At 39.0% G+C, this 20223-nt stretch overlaps 1 protein-coding gene across 4 annotated transcripts in view; it reads right to left on the bottom strand.

The window, feature by feature from the left end:
• Positions 1-20223, bottom strand: part of GOLPH3 (golgi phosphoprotein 3) — a 52022-nt gene that overhangs the window by 7062 nt on the left and 24737 nt on the right. For 2 of the 4 annotated variants that reach the window (XM_086361302.1, XM_086361303.1), the window contains exons 2-3: positions 11735-11866; positions 8640-8754 (exon numbers count right to left, since the gene is read on the bottom strand). The exons of 1 other annotated variant lie outside the window; for it this stretch is intronic. In XM_086361302.1, the coding sequence (XP_086217428.1) occupies positions 8640-8754; positions 11735-11866 (247 nt within the window). Of the gene's footprint in view, positions 1-8639; positions 8755-11734; positions 11867-20223 lie in introns of those variants that run through there. One more of the 4 variants, XM_086361304.1, reaches the window with a different exon arrangement.

Below are 20223 nucleotides of genomic sequence, written 5' to 3' on the forward strand. Positions count from 1 at the left end.
CAGTCAGCAAAACAAGACCAGGAGCTGACTATGGCTCAGACCATGAACTCCTTATTGCCAAATTCAGACTGAAATTGAAGAAAGCAGGGAAAACCACTAGACCATTCAGGTATGACCTCAATCAAATCCCTTATGATTATACAGTGGAAGAGAGAAATAGATCTGATAGATAGAGTGCCTGATGAACTATGGAATGAGCTTCGTGACATTGTACAGGAGACAGGGATCAAGACCATCCCCATGGAAAAGAAATGCAAAAAAGCAAAATGGCTGTCTGGGGAGGCCTTATAAATAGCTGTGAAAAGAAGAGGAGCGAAAAGCAAAGGAGAAAAGGAAAGATATAAACATCTGAATGCAGAGTTCCAAAGAATAGCAAGAAGAGATAAGAAAGCCTTCTTCAGCGATCAATGCAAAGAAATAGAGGAAAACAACAGAATGGGAAAGACTAGAGATCTCTTCAAGAAAATCAGATACCAAAGGAACATTTCATGCAAAGATGGGCTCAATAAAGGACAGAAATGGTATGGACCTAACAGAAGCAGAAGATATTAAGAAGAGATGGCAAGAATACACAGAAGAACTGAACAAAAAAGATCTTCACGACCCAGATAATCACGATGGTGTGATCACTGACCTAGAGCTAGACATCCTGGAATGTGAAGTCAAGTGGGCCTTAGAAAGCATCACTATAAACAAAGCTAGTGGAGGTGATGGAATTCCAGTTGAGCTATTCCAAATCCTGAAAGATGATGCTGTGAAAGTGCTGCACTCAATATGCCAGCAAATTTGGAAAACTCAGCAGTGGCCACAGGACTGGAAAAGGTCAGTTTTCATTCCAATCCCAAAGAAAGGCAATGCCAAAGAATGCTCAAAGTACCGCACAATTGCACTCATCTCACACGCTAGTAAAGTAATGTTCAAAATTCTCCAAGCCAGGCTTCAGCAATATGTGAACTGTGAACTTCCTGATGTTCAAGCTGGTTTTAGAAAAGGCAGAGGAACCAGAGATCAAATTGCCAACATCTGCTGGATCATGGAAAAAACAAGACAGTTCCAGAAAAACATCTATTTCTGTTTTATTGACTATGCCAAAGCCTTTGACTGTGTGGATCACAATAAACTGTGGAAAATTCTGAAAGAGATGGGAATACCAGACCACCTGACCTGCCTCTTGAGAAATTTGTATGCAGGTCAGGAAGCAACAGTTAGAACTGGACATGGAACAACAGACTGGTTCCAAATAGGAAAAGGAGTTCGTCAAGGCTGTATATTGTCACCCTGTTTATTTAACTTATATGCACAGTACATCATGAGAAACGCTGGACTAGAAGAAACACAAAATGGAATCAAGACTGCCGGGAGAAATATCAATAACCTCAGATATGCAGATGACACCACCCTTATGGCAGAAAGTGAAGAGGAACTCAAAAGCCTCTTGATGAAAGTGAAAGTGGAGAGTGAAAAAGTTGGCTTAAAGCTCAACATTCAGAAAACGAAGATCATGGCATTTGGTCCCACCACTTCATGGGAAATAGATGGGGAAACAGTGGAAACAGTGTCAGACTTCATTTTTGGGAGCTCCAAAATCACTACAGATGGTGACTGCAGCCATAAAATTAAAAGACGCTTACTCCTTGGAAGGAAAGTTATGACCAACCTAGATAGCATATTCAAAAGCAGAGACATTACTTTGCCAACAAAGGTTCGTCTAGTCAAGGCTATGGTTTTTCCTGTGGTCATGTATGGATGTGAGAGTTGGACTGTGAAGAAGGCTGAGCGCCGAAGAATTGATGCTTTTGAACTGTGGTGTTGGAGAAGACTCTTGAGAGTCCCTTGAACTGCAAGGAGATCCAACCGGTCCATTCTGAAGGAGATCAGCCCTGGGATTTCTTTGGAAGGACTGATGCTGAAGCTGAAACTCCAGTACTTTGGCCACCTCATGCGAAGAGTTGACTCATTGGAAAAGACTCTGATGCTGGGAGGGATTGGGGGCAGGAGGAGAAGGGGACAACAGAGGATGAGATGGCTGGATGGCATCACTGACTCGATGGACGTGAGTCTGAGTCAACTCCGGGAGCTGGTGATGGACAGGGAGGCCTGGCGTGCTGCGATTCATGGGGTCGCAAAGAGTCAGACACAACTGAGCGACTGATCTGATCTGATTTCTAACTATACAAACTGTAAATCAAGTGAAGGGAAAAATATTCATAATATAACTAACAGTACTGGCTAGAAAAAGATGTAAATAAGGCCATAAAAACAATATGAGCCGAAAGCCCAGAGGAATAAGAAATTACCTGAGTTTGATTTTAAAGGGCACACACCTTTTCGAGGTTAGTCATGGCATTCATTTTTTTTTCACTGTTGTACCAACCCACTATCTCCCCAACAAATGCTTGCCTGCTCTACCTTTCACCAGTTTGGGTTTCGTTTTTTTTTCTAATGTCACTGACAGGTGGTAGGCAGCCTAAGACACTAGGCAAGAATTGGCTAGGCTGTGTTTTCTGACATTCTTACATGACTTTGGGAAACTTAATAAACATAAAATAATAAACAGCCAAATTTACAAAAGCCCATAAAATATTATAGTTCAAATCTATGGTTAATTAACTATACTTATAATAATAATCTGTCAGTTATCAAAGAAGTACTATTTCCTGGCAACTCACTAGTCAATCAGGAGGGTATTTGAGGTCTCAGAAAACCATCTATTCTCAAATAATGGGGGATGAGGGAAACTTTTAAGATTATTCTGAGAAACTCACAGATTTTTTCTTTGCAGACCTAAAAAAAAGAATCCCTGCAGTGCTGGTATACAGTGACTTTTTCCCCTCTCACTGGAAATAAATGGGTATTAGCTGTTTATAACATAGTACAAGAAGTCATGCTAAGAAAGTTTATCCACATCTTATCTACAATTAAATCTTACATTGCAATCAAGAGAACAAGTATGCTTACAAAGTTCGTGTGACATATTTCTCAAGTCTAAAATATGTTAGCTTAGTTTAGTGTTGCTACTAAAAAAGAGAAGAGCCTAAAATAATGTGTTCCATTTATGACTGGACCTTCTCACCGGCAATCATTTCTGCCTCAGAGGAAGTAAAAAAAAGGATTCAGACATCATCTTTTGAAGCAATTTCCTAGAAAACGGCAAATCTTGTGTGTTCACTCCAACAAAAATGTTTTTCAGATCTCCTCAGATATATTTTTAAAATGAAATTCCCTAAGCAGAAAGCTGAACAAGTATAGGTAACATGTAAATATTGTTTAACACTACTTTGACTACTCCAAAAAAGGCAAAATAAAATAAATGAGTGGTCAAAGTGTCTTGGCATCCTGACATTTCTATCTTTTAGTCTACTGGGCCTTTTGTTCAATTTTATTTTTTAATTTTTTAGTTGATTTACAATTGTGCCTTTTATTTTCAAATAACTAAATTAAGCTAAATATAAAGAATAAAGTTACCCCTGAGATTAGCATATTTAAGACAACAGTATAACTGACATGAGAGGAGGCGAGCTGGGTAAGTGAAGAGCAGATACAGTAGAGGTGTGTTAACCCACATGGGCTGTGTGTGCTCACTCAGTCGCGTCCAAGTCTGTGACCCCACGGGCTTAGCCCACCAGGCTCCTCTGTCCGTGGGGATTCTCCAAGCAAGAATACTGGAGTAGGTTGCCATGCCCTCCTCCTAGGGGATCTTCCCAACTCTGGGATTGAACCCAGGTCTCCTGCATTCCAAGTGGATTCTTTACAGTCTGAGCCACTAGGGAAGCCCAGAGGTTTAACCTACACTATCTACTAAAGATTTAGCCCCTTCATTTTAAGCAGATGTTGAATGTCTTTTAAATACACTGCAACAAACCCCCAACGAACGAATACTATTCAAAATTCTAGATTACAAGATTTAACTATGACCTGTATTGTCATTCATCCTATATCATTTACTATGTGAAAAGACTTTTAAGTTATATAAGCATATTTTAAATGTATACATTTATAGTTCATTTTTTAAAAGAAGGAAACTGAGAAGTTTACACAGTTCTTTAAAACGTTACTTATATCCGACTGCCCAACAATTACTTCAGTGAGAAGGACACACTGGCAGGCACCTAAATAATTTCACTATAAAAAACTTCCATCTTCACATCATATTATCAAAAAAAGCAGCTGTGTTCATAAATTTGGCACTCCAGTGACATCTTGTGACCAAACTGATCAACTACATGTTTAAGACTTCAGAAAGCAAAAAAGCTATTCTCAAAATGGTAGTCTTTAAATAAACTTTTTAGTCTTTGCCTCCAATATATAAATTTTTTAACTAACAAGATATATATAACTAATATCTGAAAATTGGTAGTTTTAACAGGCATATATACACTGCTGAGCATCAAAGAATTGATGCTTTTGAACTGTGGTGCTGGGGAAGACTCTTGAAGAGTCCCTTGGACTGCCAGGAGATCAAACCAGTCAATTCTAAAGGAAATCAGTCCTGAATATTCATTGGAAGGACTGATGCTGAAGCTCCAATACTTTGGCCACCTGATGCAAAAAGCTATTTCATTTGAAAAGACCCCAATGCTGGGAAAGGCTTAGGGCAGGAGGAGAAGGGGGCGACAGAGGAAGAGATGGTTGGATGGCATCACTGAATCAATGCTCATGAGTTTGAGCAAACTCCAGGAGATAGTGAAGGACAGGAAGGCCTGGTGTGCTACACTTCATGGGGCTTCAAAGAGTCAGACACAACTGAATGAATGAACAACAGTATGTACACCACAAATAATAGTAAGATGAACTCCTGGATATTCAACCTCCCACCCCAGGTAAAGAAGAAAGCTTTACTCCAGACTTCTTTATGCTGAAATTACAAGTCATTCCTATTATACATCAGGACTTTACATGCTTTTCTTGTATATTCTCTGCCTCAGAGGTAAACCATAAGACCAACATAGGTTAATCATTCTTTTTTCTTTACATACAATCTCACTCCCTATGCATACGTATCCCTCAACAATACAGTACAATACATGGTTTTGAAAACCCAGAAATAAGAACAGAGTTAGCTGTGTAAGGACAGGCCCACCAATTTTTACCATGCCCTCTTCTTATCCCTCTGAACAGGAACACTTTCTTCTGTCTCATTTTTGCCCTTCAAAGGCCCAAACCAAGTTCCACTTCCTCCAATTACTAAAGCTCCCAAGGATTTGTTTTCTCTGGGGTAATGCACTTATGGCAGAAAGTGAAGAAGAACTAAAGAGTCTCTTGATGAAAGTAAAAGAGGAAAGTGAAAAAGTTGGCTTAAAGCTCAACATTCAAAAAACAAAGATCATGGCAACCGGTCCCATCACTTCACGGCAAAGAGATGGGCAAACAGTGGAAACAGTGGCAGACTTTATTTTGGGGGACTCCAAAATCACTGCAGATGGTGACTGCAGCCATGAAATTAAAAGACACTTACTCCTTGGAAAGAAAGTTATGACCAACCTAGATAGCATATTAAAAAGCAGAGACATTACTTTGCCAACAAAGGTCCATCTAGTCAAGGCTATGGTTTTTCCAGTAGTCATGTATGGATGTGAGAGTTGGACTATAAAGAAAGCTGAGCGCAGAAGAATTGATGCTTCTGAACTGTGGTGTTGGAGAAGACTCTTGAGAGTCCCTTGGACTGCAAGGAGATCCAACCAGTCCATCCTAAAGGAGATCAGTCCTGGGCGTTCATTGGAAGGACTAATGTTGAAGCTGAAACTCTAATACTTCGGCCACCTGATGCAAAGAGCTGACTCATCTGAAAAGACCCTGATGCTGGGAAAGACTGAGGGCAGGGGGTGAATGGGACGACAGAGGATGAGATGGTTGGATGGCATCACTGACTCAGACTCAATGGACATGAGTTTGAGTAAACTCTGGGAGTTGGTGATGGACAGGGAGGCCTGGCGTGCTGCAGTTCATGGGGTCACATGACTGAGTGACTGAACTGAACTGAATGCACTTACAGAAAATCGTACCATTAAACTCTAATCTGTTATTAGAAATATACAATTCTTGCCCAAATGGATTTTAAGACTTAGTATGGTAGCACTTCATTTTATGTTTTATAGTACTTACAGCAGTACTGCTGCAATAACTGGTATTTGATACCACTTATGATCTTGAAGCAACTAAAAAGTTTTACATTAACAAGCTAACCCACAGAACTGAACACTTAAAAATGGTTAAAATGTTGTTAGGTAGGATATAATTTTTTATTTAAAAAAATCAGCAAGCACTATCAGTACTTTAACTAGATGGGAAGAAGATATTTTCTTAATTTAAAAGAAATGTGCTCTTTCTCCCACTCCAGATTCTTTGCTTTTATGCTAAAATTACTAATCATTCTTATTGTACATCAGGAACATGCAACCAAAGTACTACAGGTAACAGTATTTTGGCATTAACAACCATACTGAACTTCACAGGATGCTGTTTAAAAAAAATTTTTTAAGGTACTTTCTAAGTATTAGCTTTCTGGTTTACACAAGTTCCTAACTTAAATGGGCTCTGTTTCATAAAGTCTTAATTATATTTACTACTTCTGAGAAACAGTTATAAACTTCTGCCCTCCTTTCACTCCTTAATCAGCTAAAAACAGTGCATACCAGCTCAAGTTGAAAACCATGTTCAATTATCATATAACTTGAGTACTGGATAAGCTACATGCAAAAAACATTACATTAACATGTAAAGTCTAAGAAGTATATAGTCACCTTAAACGGTAAGATTCAACTCTTTGCAAGTCATACTCCCTGCATGGCATGTGCACATGACAAGCATATAAACTATCAAAGGAAATCTGGTGGTCTAAGATACAGTATTCAACCACATTCCCGTGACGTTAGCACATACAGTGTAAGATAAAGAGATCACTGACGGAGGGAGCGTCCGGAAACACCTTCACAGTGTTAAGTGGCACCACAGTGGATATCAAAAACACTGACTTAAGGCAAGACCCACTATATACCACAAAAAGAACTTTAGCACTCTTACTTCCCAAAAAAGCTAATGACAACTTTAAGAAACGCTCTTTTTGGTCAGTTGAGAATCTAATTACAAATTCTAATTTGCATACCATACGTAGTAACGGGCCAGCAAAGGCAGTACAACACAAGCAGGACACAAAGACTCCAGAGAATGCAGAAACAGTCTGTCAGGGTACAGTTAGAAGTTATTAACACTTCTATTTTCATCTGGAAAATCACATTTGCTAATTTTTAACATGTAGAGTTAATATTCATACCCTCACTGAGCCTTGTCAATGGCTACGGTTTGCCAAACAGGTGGAAGGCTCATGCAAAGAGGGCTGACAGTGTTCTGAGCACTGTGACACAGTCCTGGTACGTGATGGGTAAGCACCTAGTTTTAACTAAACAAACTTTCATCAAATGGGTAAAGTAATTTTAAGATTTCCTACAATAAAAAAATTGGAATTGAACACAACACCAACATCACAAGCACAAAGAAGGAAAAAGGGTCACATTAAAGTTTCTCTTACTCAATGAGGTAAAAAGAAAATTTATCAACAGATCTACCAGAGTGTGGGCCAAAATAACCTCTCAAAATTACCAAGACAATCTTGTGAAAATTTATGTTCTTCACAAAAAAGAAGAAAGAATGAACTCTGCCAGAAGTGTAAAGTACTCATTTATTGCTCTATTAGCTAAGTTTGGAATATGTACATTTATGTTTCAAAAAACATGCAAAACTCAATCTTTTACTGATACAAGAACATCTTCATAATATAACTATTACTTTAGAAATTCCATTGATAAGTGAGAAAAATGACATCATGTTAATTACTAATCTCTGATAACCTCCAAATGTTTTTGAAAGGTACTCTAAATAGTAATGTATTTGGACATGAAATGAGAATAAATATACATAGAAACTATGTTTTATATAATAGTAGAGAAGAAGAGCAAGGTAACTCAGGTCCTATACTCAAGGAGTTCACTATCTAGTAGGTTAGACAAATATACAAGCACCTTTAAAATAAATGTAGTCATCAGTGCTATCAACAGGTAGCTGTTCCTTCATATGGCTGCACTTCCTGTCTCCTTAAAGTTAGGGGAGGCCATGTGACTTGTTCTGACCAATGCAGCCTGAACCACACAACATTTCTGAGCAGAAATTTAAGAGCCCAGGTGATCTTTATACTTTTCTTCTCTTTACACTAGTGACTGACAATGCTCCAGATGGTGGCAGCTCCATCTGCCTGGCTGCCAAAGTGAGAATGAAGTGGTCTGTGACTGATTTGTACAGCATGAGTGAGAAATGAGCTTCTGTCTTAAGCCACTGAGGTTTTAGGGTTGTTTGTTTACACAGCTTAACCTAGCCCATCCAGAATAAGGTAGCATGAAATAATTTTGACAAAGAATGGCAGGAGCTCTAAGGAAGTATACATAATCTCAGTCACACCTGCTGTCTCATTAAAGGTGATGAAATTTTAAAAACCACTGTTTTCCCTATTTACTGACTAATTCACTCTCAAGTCTGTCTACCACTAAACAAATTTGTGACTATCTGTCCAAGTTCCTTTCAAAAGGATTTTAAATTTTTACAAAAATCTTTCTAAGAATTCAGTTTTCAGCTTATACACAGAAGCTTACCGCTAAGTAATTCAATCCAGTTTTGGACCGTTTCTGGAGGCTGAGTCTCCTTAACATGCTTCAGAGCTTCATCAAGAAGAACATCCCCTGTTGGAGCATCTGACTTACAAATCACCTACAATGTAATCAATAAGAATCACATGATCTATTTGATCTCTTTAGATAAAAAAAAAAAAATTATGTAAACATTTCACCATGCTTAAAGCTCCAAGTGTTCACGCAGTTATCAAAGGTCAGATTTTAAATTAATTCCATAGTAAGAAAATCCAGTATTTAACCTAACCAGATTAGCCACAATCATAAATGAAAATATAACATAAACGAAAATGTGCCTTAATGAGTAAAGCAAAATGGTAGAAGAGTTTATACTCACTGCAATTCCCTTCACTGCTAAACCTTGAGCTATGTGATACAGAAAATCATTTTTCAAACATTTATTAGATACAGAAACAGACTCAATTACATATCAGAATTTGGTACATAATAAAGGTGACATTTCATATAGACATTACTAAAACAACTGGCTAAAAAATTAGAGGTAAAAAGTAAGACTTGGCTCCTCAGAGCTTATACTGCAATAAAAGATAGATTTAAATATGAAATGTAATAGAGAGAATGAGAAAGTTTTCTCAAAACTGTGACAACCAGCAGAAACCCTGGAAATACCAATAGGTTCGATTACATAAAGATTTTAAATACTACCAAACATTAAGTTAAGATGGATATAGAATCCACTTGAAGAACAGAACAATCCAAGGGACTTCCCTAGTGGTCCAGCAGTTAAGACTCTGTGCTTCCAAAGCAGGGGACGTGGGTTCCGCCCCTGGTCAGGAAACTAAGACCCCACGTGCTGTGTGGTGCAAAAGAGTAGAAAAATCCAGAAGTAGGGGATGACAGAAGAAAACACTACACTGCTTTAGAGTTTTTTAAAGCCTTCCATGACACTCTTGGCTAAACAAATCTCTAGCTGAAATTCTGTAATATCAAAGCTTAATTTGTTATATTATTGATCTGTTAGCTATTAAAATATTATGAAATTTAACAATATTATTTTTAAAATGGGAGTCTTCTTGAAAACTTGTCATTGACAGCATATCCTTTTCTCTTTGATCAATCTTGGCACATTATTGACTGGGGGATTTTGGCAAAAACTGACCCCTGTGGCAAGTGATTTGATGTGTAAGTGAATACTGAAACATCGCTGGTCAATAACGTTCAGGTACAAAAGACTAATGTATTAATATGTCTCTGGTCAATAATGAGCTATAAAAGGTTAAAGAGAATATAGTATCTATTTCGGAGACAACATGACCCAATGGAAATATAATTAGAGCCAGAAATACAAGCCATGAATCTATTTTTAAATTGTTTAGTAGTTACATTTAAAAAGAAAAATAAGTACAATTAATTTGAATACATTTGATTTAACCCACCATAGCCAAAATACTGACATGTAATTGAGATATTTCACATTCTTATTTTTCCATAGTAAGTCTTCAAACAGCCAGTGTGTTTTTATTTACAGCATGTCTCAATTTGCATGACCCACATTTCAAGTGTCTATTTCACAGACATGTGGCTGGTGGCCACCATACTGGACAGAGCAGATATAGAACCCTTTCATTATCACAGAGAGTTCGATTGTAGAGTGCTATTCTGGGCCATGCTTGTAGTAGGGTGTCAGAATAAGAAAAAATAAAAAGCCCTGGGATAAGAAGTTGTATGTCTGTATGCTGTGGTCATGCCACCACTTCTTACTTTCCATTAACTCCCGAAATCGATTGCCATCTGGCCTCAACACACTGCATTGCCCATCATTCTGAGACAGGTGTCAGGATTATAATAAACTGGGTATAGTTGGATATTTTTTCTTAGGTCAGGGATCCATAATATTAACGTAACATTACTTGTAATTTTTATTACTATTAGTAATTAATGTATATATTTCACTGATAATTAAAAATTCCTAAGGTTTTTGTCCCCCATAAATCTATGGTTGCACAGTAAAATGGAAATAAAAATTATATTCTGCTTTATGACAAATATCTAAAACAGTAATTTCAAAATTAATCTCATGCCAGTTCATTTGACTCTACTTTAAATGACTAAATTTAATTTTAATATTCCATGAGGAATATTTCCTGCTATACCATGTCTACTGTGTATATAATTTTCAAAAATATATTCTTTCCGATAGGATTATTATTCTATCTGGTATATCAATCAAAAAATGTTCAGTTTTCACCCTAAAGCATTTTGGATTTCATCATAACACAATGCATTATGAAAAAAATAGTTTTGAAACACCCTATATCCCCCAAGAAACAATGACAGACGAAGAGAAATGGCCTTGAATATTTTAGACTAAAATGAAAGTTAAAAATTCTAGACACTAGTCAATAACACCTATATTAACACAGACCGTAACAATGGAGAGGAGGAGATCTGAAAAGTATTTGTATTCTGGCAGAAAGATCAATTGCCTATGGGTGGTTAAGTTGCACAGTATCACTTTTGAGTAGTTATGTCAAGTCTTCCAAATCATGGTTTTCAGAAATAGCAAATAAACTTTGGGAGTCTTTTTGAATATGCAGGAGGCAACGGCCAATGATCCTAACAATGAATTACATTACTCATTATGTACAAAGAACCAAAAAAATCAAAGACGAAAAAAAAAGATACGGAATCATGATTCAATAAAGATTTAACTTTAAAATCAACTTCTTTAACTTCTGAAAGCTATTAGTAAAACAACATGGTTCTACTGTATAATACAGCAAACTTATTCAATATCCTTCGATAAGCCACAATGGAAAAGAATATAAAAAACAATGTACAGGATCTCAGACCTATCCAAGAGGCTGTCTCCTGGGCTACAGTCTTCAGTAAGGTCCTCAATAAAACTCAACTTGAAATTAAAAAAAAAAAAAAAAAAGAATATATGTATACATATAACTGAATATAATATAGCAGGAATTAGCACAGTGTAAATCAACTATACTTCAATACAATAGAAAACTATTAGTAGAAACATTCTTCATCTTTAAGCAGCACAAACTCTTCAAAAAGGCTATGTTACATAGGCCCCCTCTTACCTTTCTTGTTAATAGACTTTTACGTCTCATTCCACAAGCCTCTAGCTGTAACCTTCCTCTCAACGCTAATTCAATCAACATACACCCACGTAATCCAGATGATATACAGTCATTCCAAAATGATGTGTAACCCTATTTAAAAAAGAGAAAACAAAAGAGTTAATTTACTTTGGAGTCAAGAAAATAAGTATTTTTTAGCCAAAGCTATTTCTCGTGCCTTTTACCTTTCATATCTTTCTCTAATTAAAATCAAAATACTGAAAAAATACAAGTACTATACATTATTAAACTAGGATTTTCAAGAACTTACTGTCTTTTCACCACTTTCTTACAAGTAACTTTGGAAGTCACTAAGTTATGTGCTAATTAGGCCCTTTCAGACTTCAGGGCTCACCCATTCAGTTAACCTCAGATCATAGTGGTTTACAACATGGGCAAAAGCAGCAGCTCAGGAAAAATAATCTAGTCCAATGCGGCCTCATGCAGAATTAGAACATCATTCAATGCTGTTTAGGATAAAAACACAAGGTTAAATTCAGATGAATATATCAGAAAACTTAGGCATGGGGTCATGCCTAGTACTCTGAATAACAAACTGTAAAGCAATCAGATTCCGGCACCCCCCAACACACAACCCCAGGAGAAATTTAAGGGCAATAACCAAGGTGGATAAAAAAGCCAGACAAAATGAGACTGATAGATATCTAGGGATTTGGGAATACTCAAGTGAAAACAGGCACTCTTTGAGAGCTAACAACTGGGTCTGTCCAAATTACAAAGCCATGAAGAGTTGCCAACTACTAAAGTACTCTACTTCCCAGGTGGCGCCAGTGGTAAAGAATCTGCCTGCCAGTGCAGGAGACCCAAGAGACGTGGGTTTGATCTGTGTTGGGAAGATTCCCTGAAGGAGGAAATGGTTACCCACTCCAGTATTCTTGCCTGGAGAATTCCATGGACAGAGGAGCCTGGCAAGCTTCAGTGAGTACTCAACTCTGAAGAGAAATCAGCAGCTGTCACTAGTCCTGTTTAAAACTCAGAATAAGGTAACATACAATTTTGGTGGGAGGGAAAACAGGTCAAAGGATTCTTTGAAGAAAGGAAGGCCTAGACTCAGGGTTATGGGGCTCTGTTGGGGTCAGTCTTGGTGCTCTGCCAGGCCACCGTGGGCAGCTTGTATTTAAGATGATGACTATCACGGTCCACGCAACTTCACTTTTGACACAGGAACTTAAATGGCGAAGCTACCCTTCTGAGAATGAAGGCTTTGAGAAAATTAGAGTTTAGACTAAGGGAGCCACAAGGAGATCAACATTAAGAAGCAGGTTTATAGGACTTTCCTGGTGGTCCAGTGGATAACACGCCACACTCCCAATGCAGGAGCCCAGATTCAATCCTTGGTCAGGGAGGTAAATCACACATGCCAAAACTAAGACCCAATGCAGCCATAGAAGTGTGTGTTTGTTTGGTTGGTTTTTTTTTTTAATTTGTTTAAAAATAAAGAAGCCGGACTTCCCTGGTGGTATAGTGGGTAAGAATCCGCCTTCCAATGCAGGGACACAGGTTTGATCCCTGGTCCAGGAAGATTCCACATGCCATGGGCAACTAAAGCCCACATGTCTAGAGCCTGTGGGCCACAAGAAAAGCCACCACAATGAGAGGCCCGCAGGCCACAAAGATGAGTAGCCCCAGCTCATCACAACTAGAGAAAGCGCATGCAGCAATGAAGACCCAAAACAACCAAGTACTTTATAAATAAATAAATATTTTTTTAATTTATATAAAAAATAAAGAAGCAGACTTAAATGTGAGGCAGGGGAAGCAGATATTGTTTAGATTTGAGGGGATTCTTTTAAACTTAGTTTTTTTTAGGGATCTGGTTAAATTAAGATCACTAGAGATTTAGCTAAGTAGTTAATAAGACCAGTAACTTACAGATGTTGGGTAAAATCCATGGCTTGTGTATCCATCCAATACAATTAAAGCTCTAGGAAGCCCAGAAATGGATTCAAATGAAATCAAAGTTATAGCTATCTGGCTTCAACGGGCCTGGACATACAGATGGGAGTTCCCAGGTGAGCCTCTACAAACTATAAATAATAGAGTATACCTCTTAAGACAGTGATGGATCAAGTACAGGACCATGCCCTGTCTCTGCAGCCTGCAAATTTCTGATGAACAGTACTTATTAGAAATTTAGGGACTTCCCTGGCAGTCAGTCCAGTGGTTAAGAGTCTGCCTTCCAATGCAGGGGGTGTGTATTCGATGGCTGGTTGGGAACTAAGATCCCATGCCTCAGGGCAACTAAGCCTGTTCGAGGCCAGCAAAGATCCAGTGCAGCTAAAAACAATAAACAATAAAAATTAAAAGAATGACCGATTTCACCTTAGAAAAAAGGGAGAGGGGAGAATCTTACATTTGCTAGCAGACAACAAAATACACCTCAACCTCAACTGCCCTGAGAATAAAGGTATACCCAGAGAAGTTAGCAAAATGGAGTATTTAACAGGACTTCAAAGATTTACATGTAGTGAATGGCTTTTGGGCATTAACATTAACGACACATACTTAAACAGAATTAACTTCACGTGGGAAAACAGACAAATGGACATGGACAGTTCTGTACCAAAGCTTCCGGGACTCATACACAATATTCCAAAGATCAGTGAAGCCACCAAAACCATACCAAGCAGGCTGACGACGCCTGCCAAAATCCACATCATAAAAGTATGATCAGGAATTAAGCAAGTTGCCAGAAGCAGGAGAGAAAAGGGGAGTTTTTTAGTCGCTAAGTCATGCCTAACTCTTTTGCAACCCCATGGACTCTAGCCCCGCCAGTCTCTGTTCATGGGATTCTCCAGGCAAGAATACCAAAGTGGGTAGCCATTCCCTCCTTCAGGGGATCTTCCTGACCCAGGGGTCGAACCCGTGTCTCCTGCATTGGTAGGCAGATTCTTTACCATTGAGCCATGAGGGAAGCCCATAGCTGAACAAAAATATTTTATATTACTGGATAAGATGGTGGCAATGCCATCCTTGAGAATTAAGTATATTAGAAGGAAAGCAGTACACTGGAAAAAGCCAACTGAATTTGGTCACGACCTAGGCCAGCAAGATTCTGCAATGAATCCATGTCACTTTTACACATACAAGCAAAGCTACTGAAGCTGGGGCACCAGCTTAGATCCTGCCAATTGCTAAAGAGCACTTCCATCTTTTAATCTCTAGTGCTAACCATACAACTACATTTTACTGATCTCCAAACATAAGTTTAGTCTCTCTATATGAGATGATGGAAGCTAACTACACTTACTGTGGTAATCATTTCACTATATAGGCCTACCTCGGTTTGGTAAATCAGAGATATCACAGAATTGTTTCCAGACCACAGGAACAAAGCCAGTATCACAAGAAGTGAGTCACACAAATGTTATGGCTTCCCAGTGCACATAAAAGTTAATATATACACTACACTATACTACTACTACTACTACTACTACTACCAAGTCGCTTCAGTCGTGTCCGACTCTGTGCGACCCCACAGACAGCAGCCCACCAGGCTCCGCCGTCCCTGGAATGCTCCAGGCAAGAACACTGGAGTGGGTTGCCATTTCCTTATAACCAAAAAAATAGAAAATGTATATACCTTAGTTTTAAAATTCCTTATTGCTAATTTAAAAACACCTTTAATTTGTAAAACATATGGTATCTGTGAAGCACAGTAAAGCAAAGCACAATAAAATAAGGTATGCCTGCATGTGTAAATTAAACCACAATACTGTACACCTTAAATTTATACAGCGATGTATGTCAATTATTTCTCAATAAAACTGAGGGGGAGAAGTTGTATCTCTGGTATTGGGATGCATTTAAAAATAGATGGTATCTTGAAAGAAATACAGTATTATAGCTACTGCTGCTGCTGCTAAGTCGCTTCAGTCGTGTCCGACTCTGTGCGACCCCACAGACGGCAGCCCACCAGGCTCCCCCGTCCCTGGGATTCTCCAGGCAAGAACACTGGAGTGGGTTGCCATTGCCTTCTCCAGTGCATGAAAGTGAAAAGTCAAAGTGAAGTCGCTCAGTCGTGTCCGACCCTCAGTGACCCCATGAACTGCAGCCTTCCAGGCTCCTCCACCCATGGGATTTTCCAGGCAAGAGTACTGGAGTGGGGTGCCATTGGTTAACCTAAACCCATGGAAGAGAGGACAGACATGGGGCACAAGCCTCACAGGTGCACAGCAGTCAGATGAAGAACTGGTATCTAACTTGTCAGTTACTAGGAGCCTTAAAACTTGGTCAGACTGGCTGAGTGACCATCCAAATCTAGGCAGACTACCAATCTACCTGACTTCTCAGTGCGAAAGACTTCATCAGAGCAGGTAACAACACACCAGCCCGGGGATTTGTCCTCAGATAAAACACCACTCCTGAAACAATTACAAGGACTTGTGGTCTAAATAGGAAGGTTATATATTCAGGGCATGAATGTGTTTTTGCCCTAGTAAAAATCTTATACCGTATCTATCAAAAGGGCAGTTCAGTTCAGTTGCTCAGTCATGTCCAACTCTTTTGCGACCCATGAACAACAGCACTCCAGGCCTCCCTGTCCATCACCAACTGCCAGAGTCTACCTAAACCCATGTCCATTAAGTCGGTGATACCATCCAACCATGTCATCCACTGTCGTCCCATTCTCCTCCTGCCTTCAATCATTCCCAGCATGAGGGTCTTTTCAAATGAGTCAGTTCTTCACATCAGGTGACCAAAGTATTGGAGTTTCAGCTTCAGCATCAGTCCTTGCAATGAATATTCAGGAATGATTTCCTTTAGGATGGACTGGTTGGATCTCCTTGCAGTCCAAAGGACTCTCAAGAGTCTTCTCCAACACCACAGTTCAAAATCATCAATTTTTCAGCACTCAGCTTTCCTTATAGTCCAACTCTCACATCCATACATAACTACTGAAAAAACCAGGGCTTTGACTACCTTAGCTTAATCCAAAAGTAGGGTACTAGCACTCAAAGTTCAGGGTCACATGAAGGGAGAACCACTGGCCAGGCAATCAGCTTAGTGACAAAGCAGCAGCACTCCATTAGGAATACCAGTAGCCACAGGATCTTGAGGATGTCCTCTACTCACTGCAGAAGACTCAACTTCTGGGTCCTGAAGGAGGTTAGAGAACCACACACACACACACACACACACACAAACTATTTGGGGCCCTACAAGTTTAAGGTTAGGATCAGAATCAGCTATTTCTAAAATATAATAATGGAAGAGGCAGGATATGCTAAGTAGCAGTGGGTCATACACTACCCCCACAAGAATCCAGAGAACCAGGATTTCATCAGGCCTGGGTCCAAAGCAAGGGGAAACACTGAAGAACAGATGGTCCCATGAAGACCCTAACATGGCTGTCCTGGGGAGCTGAAATGCTAGAAAATCAAATCAGGCACATTTGAAAGTCATACCATGTGCAGCTCACAAGTGTGTTAGTCACTCAGTCGTGTCCAACTCTTGGCAACCCCATGGACTGTAGCCTGCCAGGCTCCTCTGTCCATGGAATTCTCCAGGCAAGAATACTGAAGTGGGTTGCCATTTCCTCCTCCAGGGGATCTTTGCAACTCAAGGATCGAATCCGGATCTCCTGCATTGAAGGCAGATTCTTTACTGTCTGAACCACCAGGGAAGTCTAAGTCTTCAACAAAATCAAGACTAGAATACAAGACGCAGGCAATCAGAAGGCCCTGGAAGCTAATTCAAAGCACCTCTACTTGCCTATTACCAAAATTTAATAATAACAACTAATGATAACCAGGTAGGTGGAGACTTTCCCAACAGAATGCCAGCTAAACTGACTACAGAGTGCTCCTATCAATCTTACATTTTTGGTAACACTCAGCATCTCCAACTCAGACAAATGGCCAATCTTTAGGCAGACCTCACAAGAAGCTTGTAACTTTAAGTGGGATATATGATCTTTACCATATAGTATGCCACTCAGAAGCAAGGAGCAGAACAGAAAGAATGAAGGCACAGGAATGAATGAGGCAATGACACCAGGGACAAGCTCTGCCCTTCAGTGGGCAGTTCCAAGATCTAAACGTAGGGGACAGAGAATACATGCAGTAATCTGACATTACTGCAGATCTAAGCAACAACCTCCAACACAACTTTTTCTCAGCGATGAGATAAAATTTACTTTGATCTTTATTTGCCTGATTCCCTTTTTCTTCTCAAGTGGCTCCACTTGGGGAGGATTTCAAAGGGAAATGTTCACTGGGGCCCCTAAATATGCTAACATTGAATTCTCATCATTCAACTTTTGAGTTCCAGAATATTTAACCAGAAGCCTTTTATTGTTTAAGACTAACTGTTGTTAATATATGGACAAGGTATAGACAACAGTTTTCATATTTTACGAGCATGTTTCTGTTTTTATGCACAAAGTATTTCCAAATGAAATGACTAAAAACAACATATCTGTATATAATGTTTAATTCTATTGTGACCACTGTTTCAGAAATGGCACAGACTTTCCTCAGCAAAAGAAAATATCAGGTTTCCAAAAACATTTGGGATTTACTATAGGTGGCGCTACCAGTAAAGAACCTGCCTGCCAATGCAGGAGACAAGAGACGACGGTTCAATCCCTGCATCGGAAAGATCCCTTGGAGGGCACAGCAACCCACTCCAGTATTCTTGCCTGAAGAAACTCATGGACAGAGGAGCCTGATGGGCTACAGTCCACAGGGTCACAAAGTCGGACATGAATGAAGCAACTGAGCACACACGCACCAAACTCACTCCAAAAGTTGTACTACTGAGACCACTCTTGGCTCACATCCACCTTTTAGAAACTTGCCCTCTACAGATTTTACAGAAAGGGATGACTATTCTGCCAAATCTAATTGGACCAGGATGGGTACATTAAAGTTCTCCTCCTGGGAATCTGAACTTGGCACACACAGGCTGTATCATTTAGGTGAGCATAGACAATAGAGATGTAACTGGTTATGTGGATTCAGAAGTCACTGGCCGTTCTTCACAAATGCAACCAGAGAATGATGATAAACAGAAAGGAACAGAAGAGAGACATGCAGACATGAGAGAACATACAGTGTAAGGCAGACCCAGACATACACATAGAGACACAGAGAAAAGCATCCTAACAACAGAATTGTGCCTGTATCTGGGTTGTACCTCTAAACCTTATTTCCAAAAGACTGACCTGTATCTCCTTTCCTTAGGTTACTTGCAGAAATTTCTGTTCTTGCAAGCAGCTAACTTTTAGTAATGCCAAAAGGAATTTAATGAAATATTAAATCAGTGGTATCTGAAAAAGTTTGTGTATAGAAACTATAACTAAAAGATTCATCACAGGCTAAAAAAATATTATGCATGGCCAAGGAATTCAAATTTGCATACATAAACTCCAGTACTTTGGCCACCTCATGCAAAGAGTTGACTCATTGGAAAATACTCTGATGCTGGGAGGGATTGGGAGCAGGAGGAGAAGGGAACGACAGAGGATGAGATGGCTGGATGGCATCAGCAACTCAATGGATGTGAGTTTGAGTGAACTCCGGGAGATCGTGATGTTCAGGGAGGGCTGGCATGCTGTGATTCACGGGGTTGCAAAGAGTCAGACATGACTGAACGACTGAACTGAACTGAACTGAACCTTGTTATTAGAACACCAGTAAGTGTGAGAGTGACAAGGGTAGTGGCTTGAAAACCAGTGGTAGTGAAAACAAACAGCAGTCCCAGCAACAAAACGAACCTGTCAGAAAGCAAATTAGGGACTGTGATTATCAAGTGCCACATTCCAATTAATCTCATCTAACTAGAAGCAAATGAAATCCCAACATTGTTAACCTTAAAAGACAGAAAATACACACACACTAAGAGACACATTAATAATTTACTTATACATCAAACCCAAACTGAGGGACACTCTATCAAATAATGAGTAAAGAACTAAAGGAAACCACATTTAAAGAATTAGTGGGAAAAATGACAATGATGCATTAATAAAAATAACGATTCATCAAATATTGAACCTCAGTTAAGAGAATGAAATTCTTTAGTTAAGAAATATCACTGAATGAACCATATAATTACTTATTTTTCCCACTGTTTTCTTTTTCAACCTTTTATTTTCAGGAATTCTTTAAAAAAAGAGCTAATGCCTATTGTATATACTTCACTGAAAAAAGTTTATTTTAGGTTTCTCTTGTATTCTTGAAGTAAAACAAGTTCAGCTAGTTCTTTTTTTTTTTAATTTTATTTTATTTTTAAACTTTATATAATTGTATTAGTTTTGCCAAATATCAAAATGAATCCGCCACAGGTGTATCTCCTAAGGAAATGATCTAGCCGAAGTCCAAAAATAAAAGAGATCACTGTTGTCCTTCTCTATTATTAATTCTTAAATGGACAGTAGATCCAAAAATAACTGGAGAGGCGAAAAGAGGAAGAAAAACTAATCA

The sequence above is a fragment of the Bos grunniens genome, chromosome 20, assembly GCF_055505025.1.
Source record: "Bos grunniens cultivar Pamir isolate PY7600 chromosome 20, Bosgru_T2T1.0, whole genome shotgun sequence".
NCBI classification, from domain to species: Eukaryota; Metazoa; Chordata; class Mammalia; order Artiodactyla; family Bovidae; genus Bos; species Bos grunniens.